We start from the raw sequence: 18,883 nt of genomic DNA on the forward strand, positions 1-18,883 counted from the left end.
TGGTCTGTCAAGAAAAAACTCAAAGACAAAACTAGAAAGGAAGTTGTTGAGCACGGAGGCTAAAAAAAGTATAAATACAGCTGATATGCTAACATTGCTCCAAACATACAAAAAAGGAAATGATCCATATAACTGTATGGTTCTGGTGCTGTAAACAAAACAAAAAAGTGAAAGATTTCAGGCTGTAATATTTTTAGAATTGCAGTTGAGTTGGTGCAGATACTGTATATGAGTCATGCAGCCTTATTAGCACAAAATATCCAAGCAAACATCCCTTTTTCCCCTATTTGCTGCATCTGCGGTCAGAACAAATTGCCTCAGCAAGTACCTTTCCCTTTTCCTTATTACATCAAGTACAAATCAGCTTATTAACCTTGAGCAAGGTTACTGGGATCATATTGGCTCTCTACTCATGTGCCTCTTAATTCAAGCCTGCATATCTGCTGAAATAGCTGTCTTTTGGACTAAATGCAAGGTCAGAGCTTTCTGTGTCACAAACCTTCAGAGCAATGTCTAGCAATCCAATTATACTGGCACAGCGGCTTGAATAACTTCCATTTAAAGGGAAGTCATTCACGGGGGGTGGCAATTTCTTAGGTACCCCTCAGACCCAGGGCTTTGCTGAAAATATCTCCAGGATACTATTGTATGGAGCACCGTTCCACCATCTTGCTTCTCGTACCTGTGCTGCTGCCATGGCCAGTGCATTTGGCCACAGAGACCGTGAGTCAGATACCAGCGTGGCACTCCCGTTAACTGTACCTTGGGCGGTGTATTTTTGAGTGAATAGGAGCCCTACTCCCGGGCCTGATGTTAGCAAGCCTTTCCTTCTTCTTTAAATGGTTTGATCATTTCTTTTCTGCTCATTAATTCTAACATTTTGAACTGTTCCACCCAAATTGTATCCTCTGTCCATGTTGGCCCTCTTGTACAATAATGTGGCTGGTGTGATGTCCTGAAAACCATAACGACCTGATCAGTGCGAGTTCATGTCTCTCACAATCTCTAATTTTCCTCTAGCAAGGGTGTCCAGGATATCAAGGAAAGCAAATATACATTCACCCCTGAGTCCATCACTGGAGTCCATTATCACATCAGACTGTATATGCTGTTACCAGTTGCACAAACTAATAGGGACCCCAAGAGAACTATTCTACCATCGTAGGCCAAGTTTTAGATCAGTAGGACCTTCTCGTTTATGGCTAGTATAATGGGAGGCATCCACTGACTTTAAATTAAATCAGTTATGTAGCTTATCTCCCTGAAGAGATGTTCCTGAGAGCTGAAACACATTTAATACCATTCCTATAAGATTTCCTACAATGATCTCAACATGTTGCATGTTTGTAGTTATATTGTATGGCTACACCCCCCACAATTGGTGATGATGATCTGATCAATAGCAATTGACCAGTAACATATGCTAGAATTTAACACTGCCATGTAAGCATTCATACAGTCCAGTTTGCAATCCATGGCTCCAAGGACAGATAATTCATATCACTTATGGTAATTTATCCCAAGTTTCCATTGTGTTGTCTTTATTGAGAAGTACTTAGTACAACTGATGCTAAAAAAGCTCCAGCATGCTGAGCTACTATGGATTTGCCACTTACATAAATATTTTGGATTAATCAAGGTGCCTGGAAAAATGTGTCCAGCAATGCAAATAAAAGAAGCAACATTAGCACTGGCTAGTAGCTAGACTGAAGGCAACTTCAGGCACAATGAGGCCATATAAGCCATTTCTCAGAAAATTAATACAGGGTTACTGTTAGGCAGCTTTGCCAAGTAATTAGAGAAATATATTCAAATAAATTAAAGGAACAGTAACATCAAAAAATTCAAGTGTATAAAAGTAATTACAATATAATGTACTGTTGCCCTGCATTGCTACAACTGGTGTGTTTGCCTCAGAAACACTACTATAGTTTATATAAAGAAAAATGCTGTGTAGCCATGGGGGCAGCCATTCAAAGGAGAAAAGGCACAGGTTACATAGCAGATAACAGATAAAACACTACTTTTTTATACAGAGTTTATCTGTTATCTGCTATGTAACCTGTGCCTTTTCTCCTTTTTTCCAGCTTGAATGGCTGCCCCCATGGCTACACAGCAGGGTATTTAAATAAGCTATAGTAGAGTTACTGTAGCAAACACACCAGTTTTACCAGTGCAGGGCAACAGTACATTATATTTCATTTACTTTATAAAGTTTTCATTTTTTGGTGTTACTGTTCCTTTAAAGAGCCAAAAACCCAGTTTGTTTTGCAGGTTTATCAGTAAAGCAATGGCAATGAGAAATAATTTTGAGTTCTGATTCTGAGAAAAGGATAGAAACAAAAGTTGCAGAGAGTCATGTTGAACTGGTAATACCCAGCGTATAGATTGTCTGACAGGGGGCCACAGTCTGACTCTAGCACTCAAAGTGGGGATTAGGGCAAGGATTGGAGCATCAGAAGAGAGAGGGGTAACTAGGCAAATCAGGAGTATTGATGGGGTGCTTAAATCTACTCACAATATCATTTTTGTGAATGTTTAATGCCGGCCCTGGCCTTAAAGGAACAGTAACATCAAAAAATTAAAGTTTTTTAAAGTAATTAAAATATAATGTGCTGTTGCTCTGCAAAAAAATGGTGTTTTTGCTACAGAAAAGCTACTATATAAATAAGCTGCTGTGTAGCCATGGGGGCAGCCATTCAAGCTGGAAAAAAGGCACAGGTTACATAGCAGATAAGCCCCATATAATGGGGGTTTATCTGTTATCTGCTAAGTAACCTGTGCCTTTTCTCCTTTGAATGGCTGCCCCCATGGCTACACAGCAGCTTATTTATATAAATTATAGTAGTCTTTCTGAGGCAAACACACCAGTTGTACCAGTGCAGGGCAACAGTACATTATATTGTTAATACACTTTCATTTTTTGGTGTTATTGTTCCTTTAACGTGGCCATACATGCAAGGTCACCAAGCGAGCAGATCTTCTCCCAATATCCCCACCTACAGGGGTTTGGTCGCCGACGAATATAGGAGCAGCCGGTTTGGGGGGCCGCTTGAACGAGCCAATGCGGCCCCTGATCCGACTAAATTTTTAAACCTGCCAGATCGATATCTGCCTGATTTCAGAATGGATGTCGGTCGTGCAGGCCTGTCGTTAGTGCCCCCACAAGGGCTGAATCGGTCTAAAGGGCCGATATCGGCAGCTAGAATGGGGGGCGGCCTTGGGGGGCCTGGATAACAAACCTGGCGCTGACGGTAGGCAAGTACCTCTTCTGCCTTATCTATTTTCGGCCCTGGGAAGAAGTTTATAAAACATACAAAGGCCGGTATTTTCCTCCAGAACAGGTGGCAAACCCTCCACAGCCTTGGCAGTCCTATATACTACATACAGTAGGCGTGGTGGGCCAAGTCAGGCAAACATCTGGTTACCTGGCGACCTTGCCAGACTACATCTTTAAATGAATGAATGCCCTTAATGCTCACATATAGCTCCCAGCCCTTGTTGCACTACAGCACAAAAAAAAAAAAATATGGGTAGAAATCCAAGGAAAGCAGCTATGCGCATGCGCCGTGAACACTACGAGGACGCGCATACGCGTTCTGGGGGCGCGCAGGGGCGGAGCTGCACGGACGCTTCACTTGGCTGGTTGCTGCTGAGCGGGGGCGCGCACGTCGCTGCGTAGCCTGTATGATTATGGATGCGGGATGCGAATAGTGGTACCGGGCTGCGCCGAGCAGCTGGACTGGACCTGAAGTGGTGCTGATGCCAGAAGCTGCCGGTTCGCTAATGCCAGAGACGCTACAGCGGAGCATTGTGTGGCTAGCTTTAATAAGCACAACTGCAAAACTCCAATGGCTACCGAGGCTGCTCTCGCCAGTGCCCAGGTGGGACCCACCTCATAAACCTCTTACCTTCCCTGTTACTTACATGTACATCACGCAATGGCTAGTGTGCCTGCTGTGTCATAATGGCTGCTTTGCCGCTCTGACCTACGAGTTCCAGAATCCCCTGCTGGCCCTATAACTGAGGGCTGGCAAGGGATCTTGGGAGTTGTAGTTTCAGCAGTTGCCTATGGCAGGTCTGGACTTGGATTCTAAATAGGCCCTGGCATTTCAAGTACACAGAGGCCCAAACCAGCGAGCAATAAATAGTGAGTGTCTATGGCGTCTTACAGCAGCCCCTCTGACATTTGCCAGAATCCGCATATTGCCAGTCTGGGTCTATGGCAAATGTGGATTTAAGATGCTAGGGTCATGCTGCACATGATTGGTCATTGCCACAGGGCACTGCAGGCAGCTGAGGGGTTAGGCTGATGCCACACGAGGCATAGGGCTGATATTTTCGGCAAGCAGAAAAACGCTTGGCGAAAATTCAGCACTACGCCTGCTACTTGTGCCTGCACCGGAATGAATGCAATACGCTCGGGTGCAGGCACATGTAGCCGATATACGCATGAAAACACAAGACTTTGCATGGCGTTTTCATGCGTATATCGGCTACATGTGCCTGCACCCGAGCGTATCCCATTCATTCCGGTACAGGCACAAGTAGCAGGCGTAGGGCTGAATTTTCGCCAAGCGTTTTTCCACTTGCCGAAAATATCAGCCCTACGCCTCGTGTGGCATCAGCCTTAGGGCTCTGGCACACGGGGGAGATTAGTCGCCCGCGATAAAACTCCCTGTTCGCGGGCGACTAATCTCCCCGAGTTGCCTATCCCTGCCATCCCACCGGCGAACATGTAAGTCGCCGGCGGGATGGCAGACGCGGCGGGGCGATTTCCGGAAATCGCCGAAAAAGACTCGTGAGTCTTTTTCGGCAATTTGCGCGAAATCGCGCCGCCGCATGTGCCATCCCGCCGGCGACTTACATGTTCGCCGGTGGGATGGCAGGGGTAGGCAACTCGGGGAGATTAGTCGCCCGTGAACAGGGAGTTAATCGCGGGCGACTAATCTCCCCCGTGTGCCAGAGCCCTTAAGGATGCAAACTAGCCGTTGCCCAGTATTGTCTTTCATCTGTAGGTTTCACACCCTGCACATTCTGTCTGATTGTAACTGAGCCATTGCCATAGTGACCTCCCCACATCTCCCACCTGTCCCCTGCACCCAAACCCTGTGCTTGCCTTCGCCCAGCTGGCACCCTGCCCTTTTATCAGTGCTGCACTCTTTAGATATGTTACTTCACTCTCTAATCTAGGCATACAGATTCACAAGGGTAACACAGTAATAGTTACAATATGACAAGAATATTATCTTTAGATAGTACACTTGTAAAACATTACATGATTAATTAAAGCTCCATTGAGATGATTAAAAGGGAGGTTCACCTTTAAGTTAGCTTTTAGTATGTTATAGAATGGCTAATTTTTATCAACTTTTTAGTTGGTCCTCATTTATTTAATAGTTCTTGAATTATTTGCTTTTTACTTCTGATCCTTTACAGGTTTTTAAAGGGACACTAAACCCTGCTGCACAACCAAACCTTACTCAGCTGTTGCTGGACTACAAATCTCAGAATAATGTAACATATAATAAAGATAGAGGCATGCTGGGAGCTGTAGTCCAGCAGCATCGGGGTTGCAATATTGCACAATAAATCTGTTCAGGCTCTCCAGTGCCCGCAGCAGCATTGAAATGCAAAAAAATCCTCCAATGAGAATCCCAGCTGATCTGTGTAAATCTGGCTCCATGTTCTCTGTTCCAGCAATTGGAGTTGGGAGCATTAAGCACAGTTTCCCAGCACTGAACAAGTCTGTCCTTTATCCCCATGTCTGATTCCAGGTCATATAATGAAGGGAAAAAAAATTACATAATTATCTTTATATGTAAGAGAACAGAAAGATGCCTGACACAGTGCTGGGAATCAGCATTCTCATTGGTCAATTCTCTTGCATCTTTAATTAAGTTTCAGTCAGTACAATTCTTATTGGTTAATTGGTTTACATGTGTAATTTTGTTTTTCATCAACTTCTATAGAGAACTAGGGGGCGCAGTGGGACAGCTTTATGGTTGGGTTTAGTGTCCCTAGAGTCACTGCTCTCAACATCTAAAAAATCAAATGCTTTGTAAGGCTAGAAGTGTATTGTTATTGCTACTTTTTATTGCTCATCTTTATATTAAAGCCCTCTCCTACTCGTATTCCAGCCTCTCATTTAAATCAATGCCTGGTTGCTAGGCTAATTGGTACCATAGCAACCAGATAGCTGTTAAAGTTTCAAACTGGGTAAAAAAGATAGTGACTGGCATAATGATGGCAGCATCAAACTCCAAACATCAGATTGCATTAATAATGAAGATGTGCTTCCTATAGACATCTATGACATCTTGACAGGTTTTAGGTTTTGGCTTTTTCGTGTACCTTCTCTTTTGTCTGCCAGGCAGCTGTAGTGGCATCTGGTGAGTATGGTGCCCATTCAGCATACAGGAGATTCTGTAGGTGGTGAGTGGCACAATTTAAGATGGATATGTTGGAGGGAATGCTGTAGAGATCAAAGCAAATTGCTGCCTGGTGAAGAAGGCAGTTGCATATGACATATAGACTTGCCAGCTGGACTGTGGCCCTCTTACAGATGCAAAAGCCCCCGGCCGTGCCCAAACACAAGCCCATTTAGTCTCAAAATGTGGTAATTTTTAACCACATTGGTCTGAAGTTGATGGGTGTGTAAGATCCAAATGATCAGTTTAGCCAGTTAAAATCTATTTAGTATTGAATTGCTCTGAATTTGGCCAAACTAGTCAGCCAATGAGCACTAGTATATGTGTTTGCAGCTGCCAGCTACATACCAGATACATTTCATGTGATTGGTCACTAATGGCGTTACATTAGCAGATATGTAGGTGGGTAGGTACCCATAAATGTTCATTTTGCAGTTCTCTGCATTTAAAAAGGTAATTAGCCTACAGATTATCTTTTAATATGTTATAGAATAAGCATTTCTTAGCAAACTTATTGTTATTTTTGAAAGTTTTTGAATTATTTGCCTTCTTGCAAATCTTTTCATCTGAAGTATGGGGTCACAGACTCCAGAATTCAATAAACTATTATTATTTCTTTTTTTATGTATCTATCTATTTGGGCTATTCCTATTCATATTCCAATGTCTCACGCGGACCACTGCTTGGTCGCTAGGGTATTGTTGCCCCTAGCAACCAGATAGGTGCTAAAATTCCAAACTGGAGAGCTACTGAACTAAATGCTCAATCTCTCCATATAACACACATATCATAAGGACTAGCCAAAAGTCCAAAATGGAGATGACATGCTAATACTGATTCCTCAGAGGGCTCCCAAAGCACTTGCTGGAGTAATTGTTTCCTCTCATTTTTTTTAGGCACTAATCAATTACTACTGCCAGGAAAAGTACTTTCATCATGTTCAGATGTGCGCTAATGAGGGGCTCAAGGATTATGGTAATGATCCGGTCTTTCTCTTTTTCCGGGCCTTTGGAATGCTAATGGAAGGTAAAGGCTTTTAGCTGAATTTCTATACTAACTGTAACTATAATTTCAACAAAAAGACTAATGTTATTTGAAAAAAGCCTATGCGGATCAGTTTTTTTTCTGTTTTACATGTAGATGAGATACAAGAGTCCATTCGGGAGCTGGAAGCGATTAAAGACAAGACAGATGTTTCTCTGTGCTCTCTTATGGCCTTAATATATGCTCACAAAAAAAGTTCCCATCCAGGTAATCCAAGGGGTCACTAAGGACTGTTAGTCAGTCTCCGGCAACTGCTCCAGCTTCTGTGAATCTTAAGGAGAACTCTCACCTGACAATGTTTATTGCATAATAAAATAAAATATATGTACATTAATTAACACTATTCAGCATTTCTGGTGTCAGAACCAGCAGTTCAAATAATAGAGACAGAGAGATACTTCTTTCAGCAGCAGTTACGTGCACAAAGAACTCTACAGCCACTATGAATGTTTAATAATGAATATTGGAAATTTGCTTAGTATTATAAAGAAAGAAGGGGAGGAATTTACTCCCAGCATTCCTGTGCCACTGGTTCTACCTGCAGTGCAGTTTTGGGATTTGGGACATCTGCAATATCACCGGTGAACGATCACTGTAGTGTAGCTATATGTATATACATATTGCTACATGTAGTTGTCCTTCTGCATGTAAACTTGCTACATATGTGTCTTTACTCTAGTGCTGTCAAGCTTTCTCCACATTGTGGGCCTATAACCTGCTTGAAGAGTGAAATTATATTAAAATGTTGTCATAAAATATAATCTGTACTGTTTATGAGCAATTTGAGGGCTATAAAAATGCCTTGGATGGCTACATCTGGCCCATAGGCCTCCAGTTGAACCAGCTTGTTTGTAAAATATCTAACAATAGAGCCATATAAATAGTTATCCTGTTCATGAGTTATCTACACAGCAGAACACAAGGGAACATTTGTTCAAATTCAGTATACATTTATTGGAACTTTTACTGTAAAAAAAGTTTATGAATATTGGCATTTTTTATGAACATTTACCATCATTATTGGATGGTTAAAAAAAAATACAATAGCTGTTAAATCTGCTTCTCGTTCGAGACTTAAACTGGTGTTGGGGTGATTTTGAGGATATTTCAGTCGAACCAACTGGCCTGTGACTGATGAATTAGATATTGGGCTCTGTACAACAGCGACCAAATGGTGCAGTCCCTCAGTATTGGGTTGGCCATTGATCCGGGCACTTTTTTTTCTTTTTGTAATTTTTTTGACCAGTCAGCTCTGCTAATATTGCACCACAGTTTCACTCATGCAAAATGATCTTTAATCATGATCCAAGTAAAGAAAAGAGTGATGGAAAGAGTAAAGTTGGCCATACATGTAAAGATGTTGGTGTTTGTATACTGTTGTTGGCTTATGATATTTTGCTATGGGTTGCTAGATCTACAGCAGACCTGCCTTCTCTTATTAGGTTCCCCATTAAAAATTACTCTTCATACACATTTATATTTCAGACAGAGAAGCAATTCAGGAATTGGATTCAAAGATGAAGGAACTTCGGAAGACGGCAGGACACAGAGGACTGTATTTTTCTGGATTATTTCTGTGGCATGTGGGTCGTCATGACAAAGCCAGAGAATATATTGACCGGATGATTAAAATATCCAACGGCAGTAAAGAAGTAAGTGACTTTGCCCAAAATAGCACTATTGTGCAGAGTGGGGCACCACCATATTATTCTTGCTTCCTAGGTATCCCCTAGGAGGCAAAAATAATATGGCGGGGCCCCACTCTGCACCAATTCAAGCTAGGCCCACCTTCAAGGAAGGCCCACCCATGACATCACAGGGGATATGTAGTATCCCGGAATTAGATTGTGGCAAGCATGCTGTGCACCATAGTATCCCAGGCCCCAGTGCTTTCTTTAAAGTGCTGACCTGGGTTAGAAGGTGTTTAAAGTCAGTGGGAGTTGCCTAACTAATTCAGACCCCCGGTCAGGAAAAACAAACTTTGTAGATCCTTGTCATATAAAATAGGCCTATTCTGCGTGTTTACAATTAGGGCTCAGTATTTTTAAATCCGAAAAATGCTTATTTTAAGAAACACAACTGCAACTGTATAATCCAAAATGCCAGACAATGCAGTAACCCTGTGTGCCTGTAATTGCATAAAATATTTTTCAGCCCCCCTGTAGTCTTCTGTAAGGAGTGTACTCAGAGGCAGCATTTATTTGCATCCTAATCTAAGCTAGTCATTTTGGAATTTAAAGTAGAATATTTGTGAGAGGGACTGTGTGTAATCATTCTATGCAGTTGAGTAGCAGAGAATATCCATTATGGCAAATCATAGCAGAATAGATTCTCCTTATTGCCTGATGAAAGGAAATAAAATCAGAATGACTGATTCTTACAGGGGTTGGTTTTGAAAGCATGGCTTGATCTAACCTGTGGGAGAGAAGCTTATGCTAAAAAGGCTCTGAAGTACTTAGAGGAAGGTCTGGCTGATGGAACAGATGTATTTGCTATGCTGGGAAAGGTATGTGTATTCTCAATGCATTCTTTTTGGCCACTAGTGATACCAGTAATTCTGCATTAAATTGTCTCTGTTCCATTAATCACTTTCCTTTCTATTTGTCCAATGGGAATATTAGAAACTTTTTCTTTTGATTGTCTAGCTGCTATGAAGGTGTTCCGGTATGTTGCTGTTTGGACACAGCCTTGGGTGGTGTTAATATTTGCGTAGGCTGATAACATCCAGAGAGCAGCACAAGTGCTGGTTCTGTCTGTGTTTCCCATTAAAAGGAAAACTATACCCCCAGAATGAATACTTAACCAACAGATAGTTTATATTATTAAAGAGTCTTACCAAACTGGAATATATATATCAGTAAATATTGCCCTTTTACATCCTTTCCTTTGAGCCACCATTTAGTAATCGGCTGTGTGCTCCCTCAGAGCTCACATGCCCAGAAATAATGCAGCTCTAACTGTAACAGGAAGAACTGTGGGAGAAAAAGACAGAACTTTGTCCATTAATTGGCTGATGGGGCCTAGCATGTATGTGTGCCTTGGCTTATTTGTTTGCATTGTGAATCCTATGATACCAAGGGGTGGCCCCCAATTCTTAAAATTGCAATTTTCTATTTAGGATTACCCTATACTGTACTACATATTACTAAAAAAGTATATTTTTATGAAAATGGTTTATTTAGATGAAGCAGGGTTTTACTGATGAGCTAGTTAATGCAATATATTTGTATAGAGACCTACATTGTTTGGGGGCACGGTTTTTAGGGGGTTTTCTCCTCTGATAAACAGGTCTATTCATAGGTCTTAATATTCCAGCAAACATAATTTTTGTCATTGTTTTATTGCCAGGGTAAATGTTATTTGAAGATCCTGAACAAAAAAATGTTACCAGTCTTTTAGCTACAAAAAGCACCCTTAAGTTTCATGAAACCCTTGTATTGGTGAATTTTAGTGCTACTTGAGCTCCTGAAGATAAAAATTTTTGCCTTATTAGTGTTCCACTGTTGGTCACCAAAGGGTTGGTTATAGTATGTTATAGAATGGCTGATTCTTAGCAACTTGTTATTTGGTCTTCATTTTTTATTTCTTATAGTTTTCGATTTATTAACCTTTCTAGCGTTCAAAAGGGGGTCACTGACCTGAGCAGCCAAAAACTATTGCTCTGTGAGGCTACAATTGTATTGTTATATTGTATTACTAATCCTTCTATTTGGGACTCTCCTATTTATATTCCAGTCTCTTATTTAAACCACTGCCTGGTTGCTGGGGTAATTTGGGCCCTAGCAACAGTTGCTGAAATTCCAAACTGGAGAGTTGCTGAACAAAAAGTTAAATAATTCAAAAACCACAGAAAATAAGTGAGGACCATTTGAAAACTGTCTCAGAATATCAAGTTCATTATTGAACTTAATTTTAAGGTTAACAACAACCTTGGGGTAACAATGTTTTTCGTCCCTACTGGTAAAAATAACATTGCTGTTCCTCAATATTTATCACATGTTCACTATTTCCTTTAAGGCCCACTATCTGGAGATGCGGCAGAATTACTCAGAAGCCTTGGAAGTCATCAACAGAATCCTAGTCCACTGCCCAGGATTCATCCCTGCCCTAATTAAGAAAATGAAGCTGCAGTTGGCGCTGCAAGACTGGGAACAGACTGTAGAGACGGCTCTGAGGTTCAGTATTCAGCAGACGCACCAGAGATCTGTCAAACGCTTTGTATCGGATAAAGATAGTGAGCAGTGTGTGGGCTGCTGGCATTTCAGTTGCTAGGAAAAGAGTGCAAAAGCAATTATGGAACAGAACGATAGATCTGATTCTGAGAACATAGGGCTAGAGATCTGTAGGTGATGCCTTTTACAAAATGTTACAATTTAACTGTGAAACCTGTATTTAAATACATGCTTCCTGGATAGAAACTGATAAAAATAGCCTATTTATTGCACAGTGTGTCACAGCCAATCATATTATAGTTTCAAACTGTTCTGCAATATATTGTTATTTTGGGAAGCATATTATACAAGTATTCCTTTGTGTAGAACACAGTCCTATCTGTGACCATTAGGAGACGATTTATTATTGGTTGAGGCTGGAATTTCTATGATCACACATAACTCAACCTATTGGACAACTTACTTAAAGGGGTGGTTCACCTTTACGTTAACTTTTAGTATGTTAAAGAATGGCCAATTCTAAGCAACTTTTCAATTGATCTTCATTATTTATTTTGCAACGTTTTTTAACCATGTGCTTCCTTCTTCTAACTCTTTCCAACTTTCAAATGGGGGTCACTGACCCCCGCAGCCAAAAAACTATTGTGTTGAGGCTACGATGTTGTTGTTATTGTTACTTTTTATTACTTATCTTAGGCCCTCTTCTATTCATATTCCTGTCTCTTTTTTAAACTATTGCCTGGTTGCTAAGGTAATTTGAACCCTAGCAACTAGAAATTCCAAGAGCTGCTGAACAAAAAGTGAGATAATTGAAAAACCAGAAATAATAAATAATGAAGACCAGTTGCAAGTTATTTTAGAATATTACTCTCTAGATCATTCTAAAATTTAACTCAAAGGTGAACAATCCGTTTAAATGCAGTAAGATTCACAAAAAGTAAAGATGAATGTATAAACCAAGATTATATGAACAATTGTGGCTCAAAGACCCGGTTTCTGATAAATCAACTTCTGTCTGTTAGTTCCCAAGCAACTAGAAAGGGGTTATTGCTTATTTTACAGAATAGTCATAAACTTGAACACAAAATATACATTTATTGTAGAATGAACTATTCATTGCAACTTTGCATTTGGTCTTCATGGGGGGGGTCACTGATCCATGCAGACTAAAATCTATTGCTCTGTGCACAATTTTATTATTGTTACTTTTTAATTCTCTATTCAGTCCCTTTCCTATTCATATTCCAGCCTCTCATTCAAATCTCTGCCTGGTTGCTAAGGTAAACTAGACCCTAGCAACCAGATGGCTGCTAAAATTTCAAACTGGCAAGCTGCTAAACAAAAAGCTAAATAACTGAAAAAACATAAAAGAATGAAAACCACTTGCACATACTGGTGGTTAATTTAAAGGGGAACAAAGCCTTCAAAGGGCATTATTATACTTATATGGGCATCTATGTTCTCAGAAACACACATTATATAAGGTTTTACAGTTATTCAAATCAGCTGCTGGTGGCTGGGTGTTAAACTACAAGAGACCACAATACAGTATGAGAGGTGGGTTTTATACCTGTCATAGTGGAATAGTGTAAGCTCTTGTGAGTAGGGCCCTCAGATCCTATTGTTATTCTGTAAACCCTTGCTTGTTAAATTATTGTAAGATCCCTGTTCATTAGAAATTAATTTAAAGCGCTGTGTAACTTGCTGGCACTATATAAATAAATGATGATGTATGTACTCCCTATTGTAAAACATAAGGTTCCCCAAACTGTTCCATGGCCAATTAATGGTACAAAGCCACAGGCCAAATGCTTTTATACAGATTATGGAACACTGTTATTGTCATATTTGCCACCAGTGGGTACATTATTTTTATAGTACATGGGTTTTATTGAGTTCTGTGTACTATTTGGGGATATATTTCCTATTAGTAATGGCCCTGTGTGTTATATAACAACAATGTTTGCAGGCTCACGTAAAATTTCAAACAGGCAAGGCCAAGCCAATGCCCCCTTAGTGAGATTGTTTGACTCTGGGCTTTGGTGAAAGAAGGCATTTTTTTTAGAAGTTTCTATTTCTTTGCAGGCTGCTGCAGAAGGACAGTCATAACCTTGAAGCTCTAAGAATGTTGGCCCTTCACTATTTGTGTAGAGAGGGAAATGTGCATGAGGTAGGTGTGATTGTGTTGAAAAGCAAATATGTTTTGTTTTTTTTTATTTCCAGTACAGGCATGAGATCCCTTATCCGGAAACCCGTTATCCAGAAAGTTACGAATTACAGAAAGGCCCTCTCTCATAGACTCCATTATAAGAAAATAATTCTAATTTTTAAAAATGATTCCCTTTTTCTCAGTAGAGGTATGGGATCCCTTATCCGGAACCCCAATATCCAGAAAGCTCTGAATTACGGAAAGCCTGTCTCCCATAGACTCCATTTTAATCAAATAATTCAGATTTTTAAAATTGATTTCCTTTTTCTCTGTGAAAATAAAACAGTACCTTGTATTTGATCTCAACTAAAATATAATGATCCTTACTGGATGCAAAATAAGGATTCTATTGTGTTTAATGTTTAAATAATAGGATTCTATTGGGTTTATTTAATGTTTTATTGATTGTTTAGTAGTCTTAAGGTATGAAGATCCAAATTATGGAAAGACCCCTTATCCGGAATACCCTTGGTCCCGAGCATTCTTGAAAATGGGTCCTATAGCTGTAATAATAAAACAGTACCTTGGACTTGATCCCAACTAAGATATAATTGATGCTTATTGGAGGGAAAACAAGCCTATTGAGTTTATTCAATATTTAAATGATTTTTAGCAGACTTAAGTTATGGAGATCCAAACTACAGAAAGAAACCTTATCCGGAAACATTCTGAGCATTCTGGATAACAGGTCCCATACCTGTATAGTGAATTTTGGGCCAAATGGGGAAAGTCTACCAGAAAACAACTAGGGAGACACACGTTAAAGAAACATGTTTTTTTCAAAACCCATCATTTATTGGAGCTTCTCCAGCAGAATCCTGCACTGAAATCTGTTTTTCAAAAACACAGTTTTTTTTAAATATTTTTATGAAATTTCACATGGGGATAGCCATATTTCCCAGGGTGCTACAGCCATGTGACTTGGTCTCTGATAAACTTCAGTCACACTTTACTGCTGCTCTGCAAGTTGAAGTTATATCCCCCCCCCCCCTTGTAGCTGACATTTTTACTGGCGATTGCATCAATACGCAGTGGTAACACGTAATTAGCGTAACTCTGTTGATGCAACCCACTGTGGGAACCCTATAATCACCATTAGATTCAGACACTGGTGCCTGATTCAGCAAAAGAGGTGCAACTATTTCAAAGTACAAGGAGCATGATTGGACCAAGTACATTTAATGAATGGCACCAACATTTGCGTCCATTTTAGCACAGTGGCTCTTGTGACTTCATTTGTAAATAAGTCTAGGGGGGTATATGCAACAGTGTACATAGTATTTGTGGGACTCATATCCTTGCATATTCTCATGTCCCCAAAAATTGTAGCCTCCTATGTCCTGGGTAAGCTATTGTCTGTTTTTTAGTCAAAACTGTTTTTATTTCAGGCCTCTACAAAGCTTGGAGATCTGATCAGAGCTTTGGATCAGTTTGAACCACAGAATGCTCACTTGTATTATAACATGTCACTAGCATTTAGCAGAATGGTAAGTAACACATTCCAATATCAGTTCCTCTTTCATTCCAGAATTGCTATTGCGTATGTACATGATATCTAATTATTGTAATGGTTCTACATTATGCATTAGGAATTGTCACCCAAATGGGCTCAAAAGCACTTTATGTCCATTAACAGTTTAATGCATTGAGCACTTTCCCCAATACACTAATGATCCATTTAGCACTTAGAGAGCTGAATGCATCATTTACAAATGAGCGTCTGGTTATAAATGGGGAAATCATTTGATTGCAATATTAATTGTTTCACCGAAATTATTTTCAAAGTTCCCGCGAGAAAAGGGGACATTTCTGTCAGTTTAATGGAGTACAGTATACATATAAACAGTAATATATGGGGTGCCTCTACCTTATGTTGTGGTGTGCAAAATCAGTAGAATTGTTACTGAAAATTCAACCTTTTGGCCTTTTCCAGATGTTTTAGCTTTTTGAGCTCAGCTAGAGGGTGGACCATGTTGGAATTTTTACTCCTGCAATAGATGGCACGCTGACAGTTAACTGTACCTACTTTACACCCACACTCCTCCTCTCTTGCCGTGAAATACAACCTTTTTTCGATTTTTATTACAAATAGAGATGCAGTAGGTGATCCAATCACTTTGTGCCCTGCAGCCCTTTTTAGTACCTGGACTTTTGTTCCGTGCCAGCATTTAGACTACTGGAGGGCAATTTGCAAAAGAACAACTCTCTGTATACCTCTTTCTTTCAGTGTGAACGGAATCCACTTATACTTCAGCAAACACAGACATTAGTAGAAAGAGCAGTAAATATGGCCGCTAATGATGCAGAAATTGCCACTGAGCTTGGCTATCAGTTCATATTACAAGGCAAAGTAAGAGAAGCTTTAAAATGGTACAAAACTGCAATGAGCTTAGATGAGACCAGCGTCTCTGCATTAACAGGTAAGGACTGTTTCTATAGCTGTCTGTGCTCATTTATTAATTTTAGGTGCAGGACTAGGTGGAATAATGCAAATGTGTACACATGATCACAATATTCCTAGCACTTGTATATATCTGTGCTTCTCCATAGCAATGCACTGCACTGCACTGTTAAGCTGGGAGCAAGAGAGTCCTTGTGCATAATACCTGCCTGGGCAGATATTAAAGGGATACTGTCATGATTTTTATTTCTAAATTACACTCTTTACATAGCAAATAATTCACTCTAACATTTAGCTATATCTTTCATAATTATTTAAGGAGATTTTTTATGCCCTACACATTCCATGGCCTAATTTAGAGTAATAACAAACTAAGTATAAACTATACTACTTCCAGGGATTATTCGTTGCCAGCTTATAGAGGGACAGCTGCAGGATGCAGACCAGCAGTTGGAATTCTTGATGGAAATTCAGCAATCCATTGGAAAATCTGGGGTGAGTCGTAAGTAAATGGTGTTGCAGAGCTTTGCATTTCTTTGTACAAGGCAAGGTTGGATGTACAGTATATCCTTGCTCTTTATTTACACTCATGAAGTTGCTAATCAAATCGGCAAAGAGAATGAGTAATGATGGCACGAAGTGGAAATCTTATAGTATAAAAGTGTCTGTCCCAGTAACAGTCCTAATAGACTTGACTTCTTTTTGCTAAGCTCACTCTTTTGTCTCCGTGGTTGGTCTTTGGCACTTGTTCAAACTTTCAGACACACAAATTTCACCAACTTTCTAGCCCTAACAGACACTATGAACAAAGTGCGAGTACAGTTTACTTCTTAGCAAAAGATTCTTTACATTTAGGTGATTACACCTAGGGGCAGATTTATCAAAATGTGAGTTTAGAGCTTAATACTTAAAAACTCATCCACATTCTATTCATTTCTATTTGATTTTAAGAAGTGTATTTATCAGTTGGAATACTCTTCTAAAAATCCCATAAAGATAAATAGAACATGGGTGAGTTTTTATGTATTGATCCTCAATCTGCCTCTGAAGCTCGATTATTGTGCGGTCTTGTTGCTGGATGTGTGTATATATGGCTTTTTGGTTTGCTGACAACTTGCTCTGATTTACCTCTATAACACAAAACAAGGCCCGTGGGGGGAAAACAGAATTAATGTTTTAGGTCTCCTTTATGATCCTGGCTATCCCTGAGATTATTTTATATGTGTATGTTCTCTTTTCTATGCAGGAATTATCATACTTGCGTGCAGTTCTAGCTATGAAGAAGCAGAAGAAACAAGAAGAGGTCATTCACTTGCTAAATGATGTACTGGACACTCACTTCTCTTCTTTACATGGGTTGCCCCTTGGCATCCAGTATTTTGAAAAGCTAAACCCAGATTTCTTGCTTGAAATTGTAAGGGAATACCTCAGTTTTTGTCCAACTCAGGTGAGAGGTGTTTTAGTACTGTATATTTTTTGACGGGGAAACCTTTTAAAGGGATAGCTTACATTATTTTCTAGTATGATGCAGGCAGTGATATTATGACACAGTTTGTAATTGGACTACATGAAAAAAAATTGGTTTTGAATTATATATATCTTTTCATTCAGCAGCTATCCAGTTTGGAATTTTGGATGGTAGGGTTGGGCTGGAAGCCAAAATATGTAGGCATGAAATTTAGGCTTTAGGCCTTTTAGCAGGCAATTTTTTTATATATATATTTTAAACTTAATGCCATACATTGGCATTTTTGAGAGTGCAAGCTTTGCTTGTGTTCTACTCCCCTTGGCTAAAGGTTTTGGCCTTGGCACCCAATCCCAACATTTATACTAGTGAGCTCTACTGTTTTATAGACTTTTGGTCCTAAATTGAATGCATGGAACCCAAAATATCTGAAATCCCTTGCCACAACCAATTATTAATTCAGTATGCTATTGTTCCAGCTACAACACAGGGCCCTCACATTCCAAACAAAAAGCAAAAAACTTTTTCTCTCTGTAGCAATTTTTTTACAGCTTGGAAAAGAGCTTGGTACAGTTACATAGTTACATAGGGTTGAAAAAAGATCAGAGTCCAGCTAACAGTACATTTATCATTTTTACAAATGATAAATCTTTATTCTTTTGCAACCTGCGTGAGAATGCTAATCTGCAGTAGTGCTGGGCGGTATGACCAAAAATTTATATCACGGTATTTTTCAAAATTATATCGGTATCACGGTATTTGACGGTATTGTTTTTTCCCCATGCATGATTAGGTGACCACCCCAAACACCCGCCACCCGCACCCCCCCCACCACCCCAAACACCCCCCCATCCGCACGCAGCCCCCCCACGCCCCCATCCGCACGCACGTCCCCACCCCACCCCAAACACCCCCCCCATCCGCACGCACCCCCCCCACCCCAAACACCCCCCCATCCGCACACACCCCCCCACCCCACCCCAAACACCCCCCATCCGCACACTCCCCCCCAACCCACCCCAAACACCCCCATCCGCACCCACCCCAAACAGCCCCCCATCCCCTTCACATAAATATAACCCCCCACCCCATCCCATCACAACCCCCCCAAACACAACCCCATCCCCTTCACATAAGTATAACCCCCCCATCCCCTTCACA

The 18,883-nt window shown here is 40.3% G+C and overlaps 1 protein-coding gene across 2 annotated transcripts in view; it reads left to right on the top strand.

The window, feature by feature from the left end:
- The first annotated feature begins 3,633 nt into the window (after positions 1-3,633).
- The window catches only part of ttc21b (tetratricopeptide repeat domain 21B), a 42,765-nt gene continuing 27,515 nt past the window's right edge, over positions 3,634-18,883 (top strand). Inside the window, exons 1-11 of one of the 2 annotated variants that reach the window (XM_002936759.5) lie at positions 3,634-3,884; positions 7,328-7,457; positions 7,572-7,682; positions 8,961-9,127; positions 9,859-9,981; positions 11,493-11,650; positions 13,733-13,817; positions 15,245-15,343; positions 16,084-16,276; positions 16,655-16,752; positions 17,504-17,704. In XM_002936759.5, the coding sequence (XP_002936805.3) occupies positions 3,852-3,884; positions 7,328-7,457; positions 7,572-7,682; positions 8,961-9,127; positions 9,859-9,981; positions 11,493-11,650; positions 13,733-13,817; positions 15,245-15,343; positions 16,084-16,276; positions 16,655-16,752; positions 17,504-17,704 (1,398 nt within the window). In that variant the 5' untranslated portion in view covers positions 3,634-3,851. The remainder of the gene's footprint in view (positions 3,885-7,327; positions 7,458-7,571; positions 7,683-8,960; positions 9,128-9,858; positions 9,982-11,492; positions 11,651-13,732; positions 13,818-15,244; positions 15,344-16,083; positions 16,277-16,654; positions 16,753-17,503; positions 17,705-18,883) is intronic. The other variant, XM_018097574.2, reaches the window with a different exon arrangement.

Source organism: Xenopus tropicalis, chromosome 9, assembly GCF_000004195.4.
Source record: "Xenopus tropicalis strain Nigerian chromosome 9, UCB_Xtro_10.0, whole genome shotgun sequence".
NCBI classification, from domain to species: Eukaryota; Metazoa; Chordata; class Amphibia; order Anura; family Pipidae; genus Xenopus; species Xenopus tropicalis.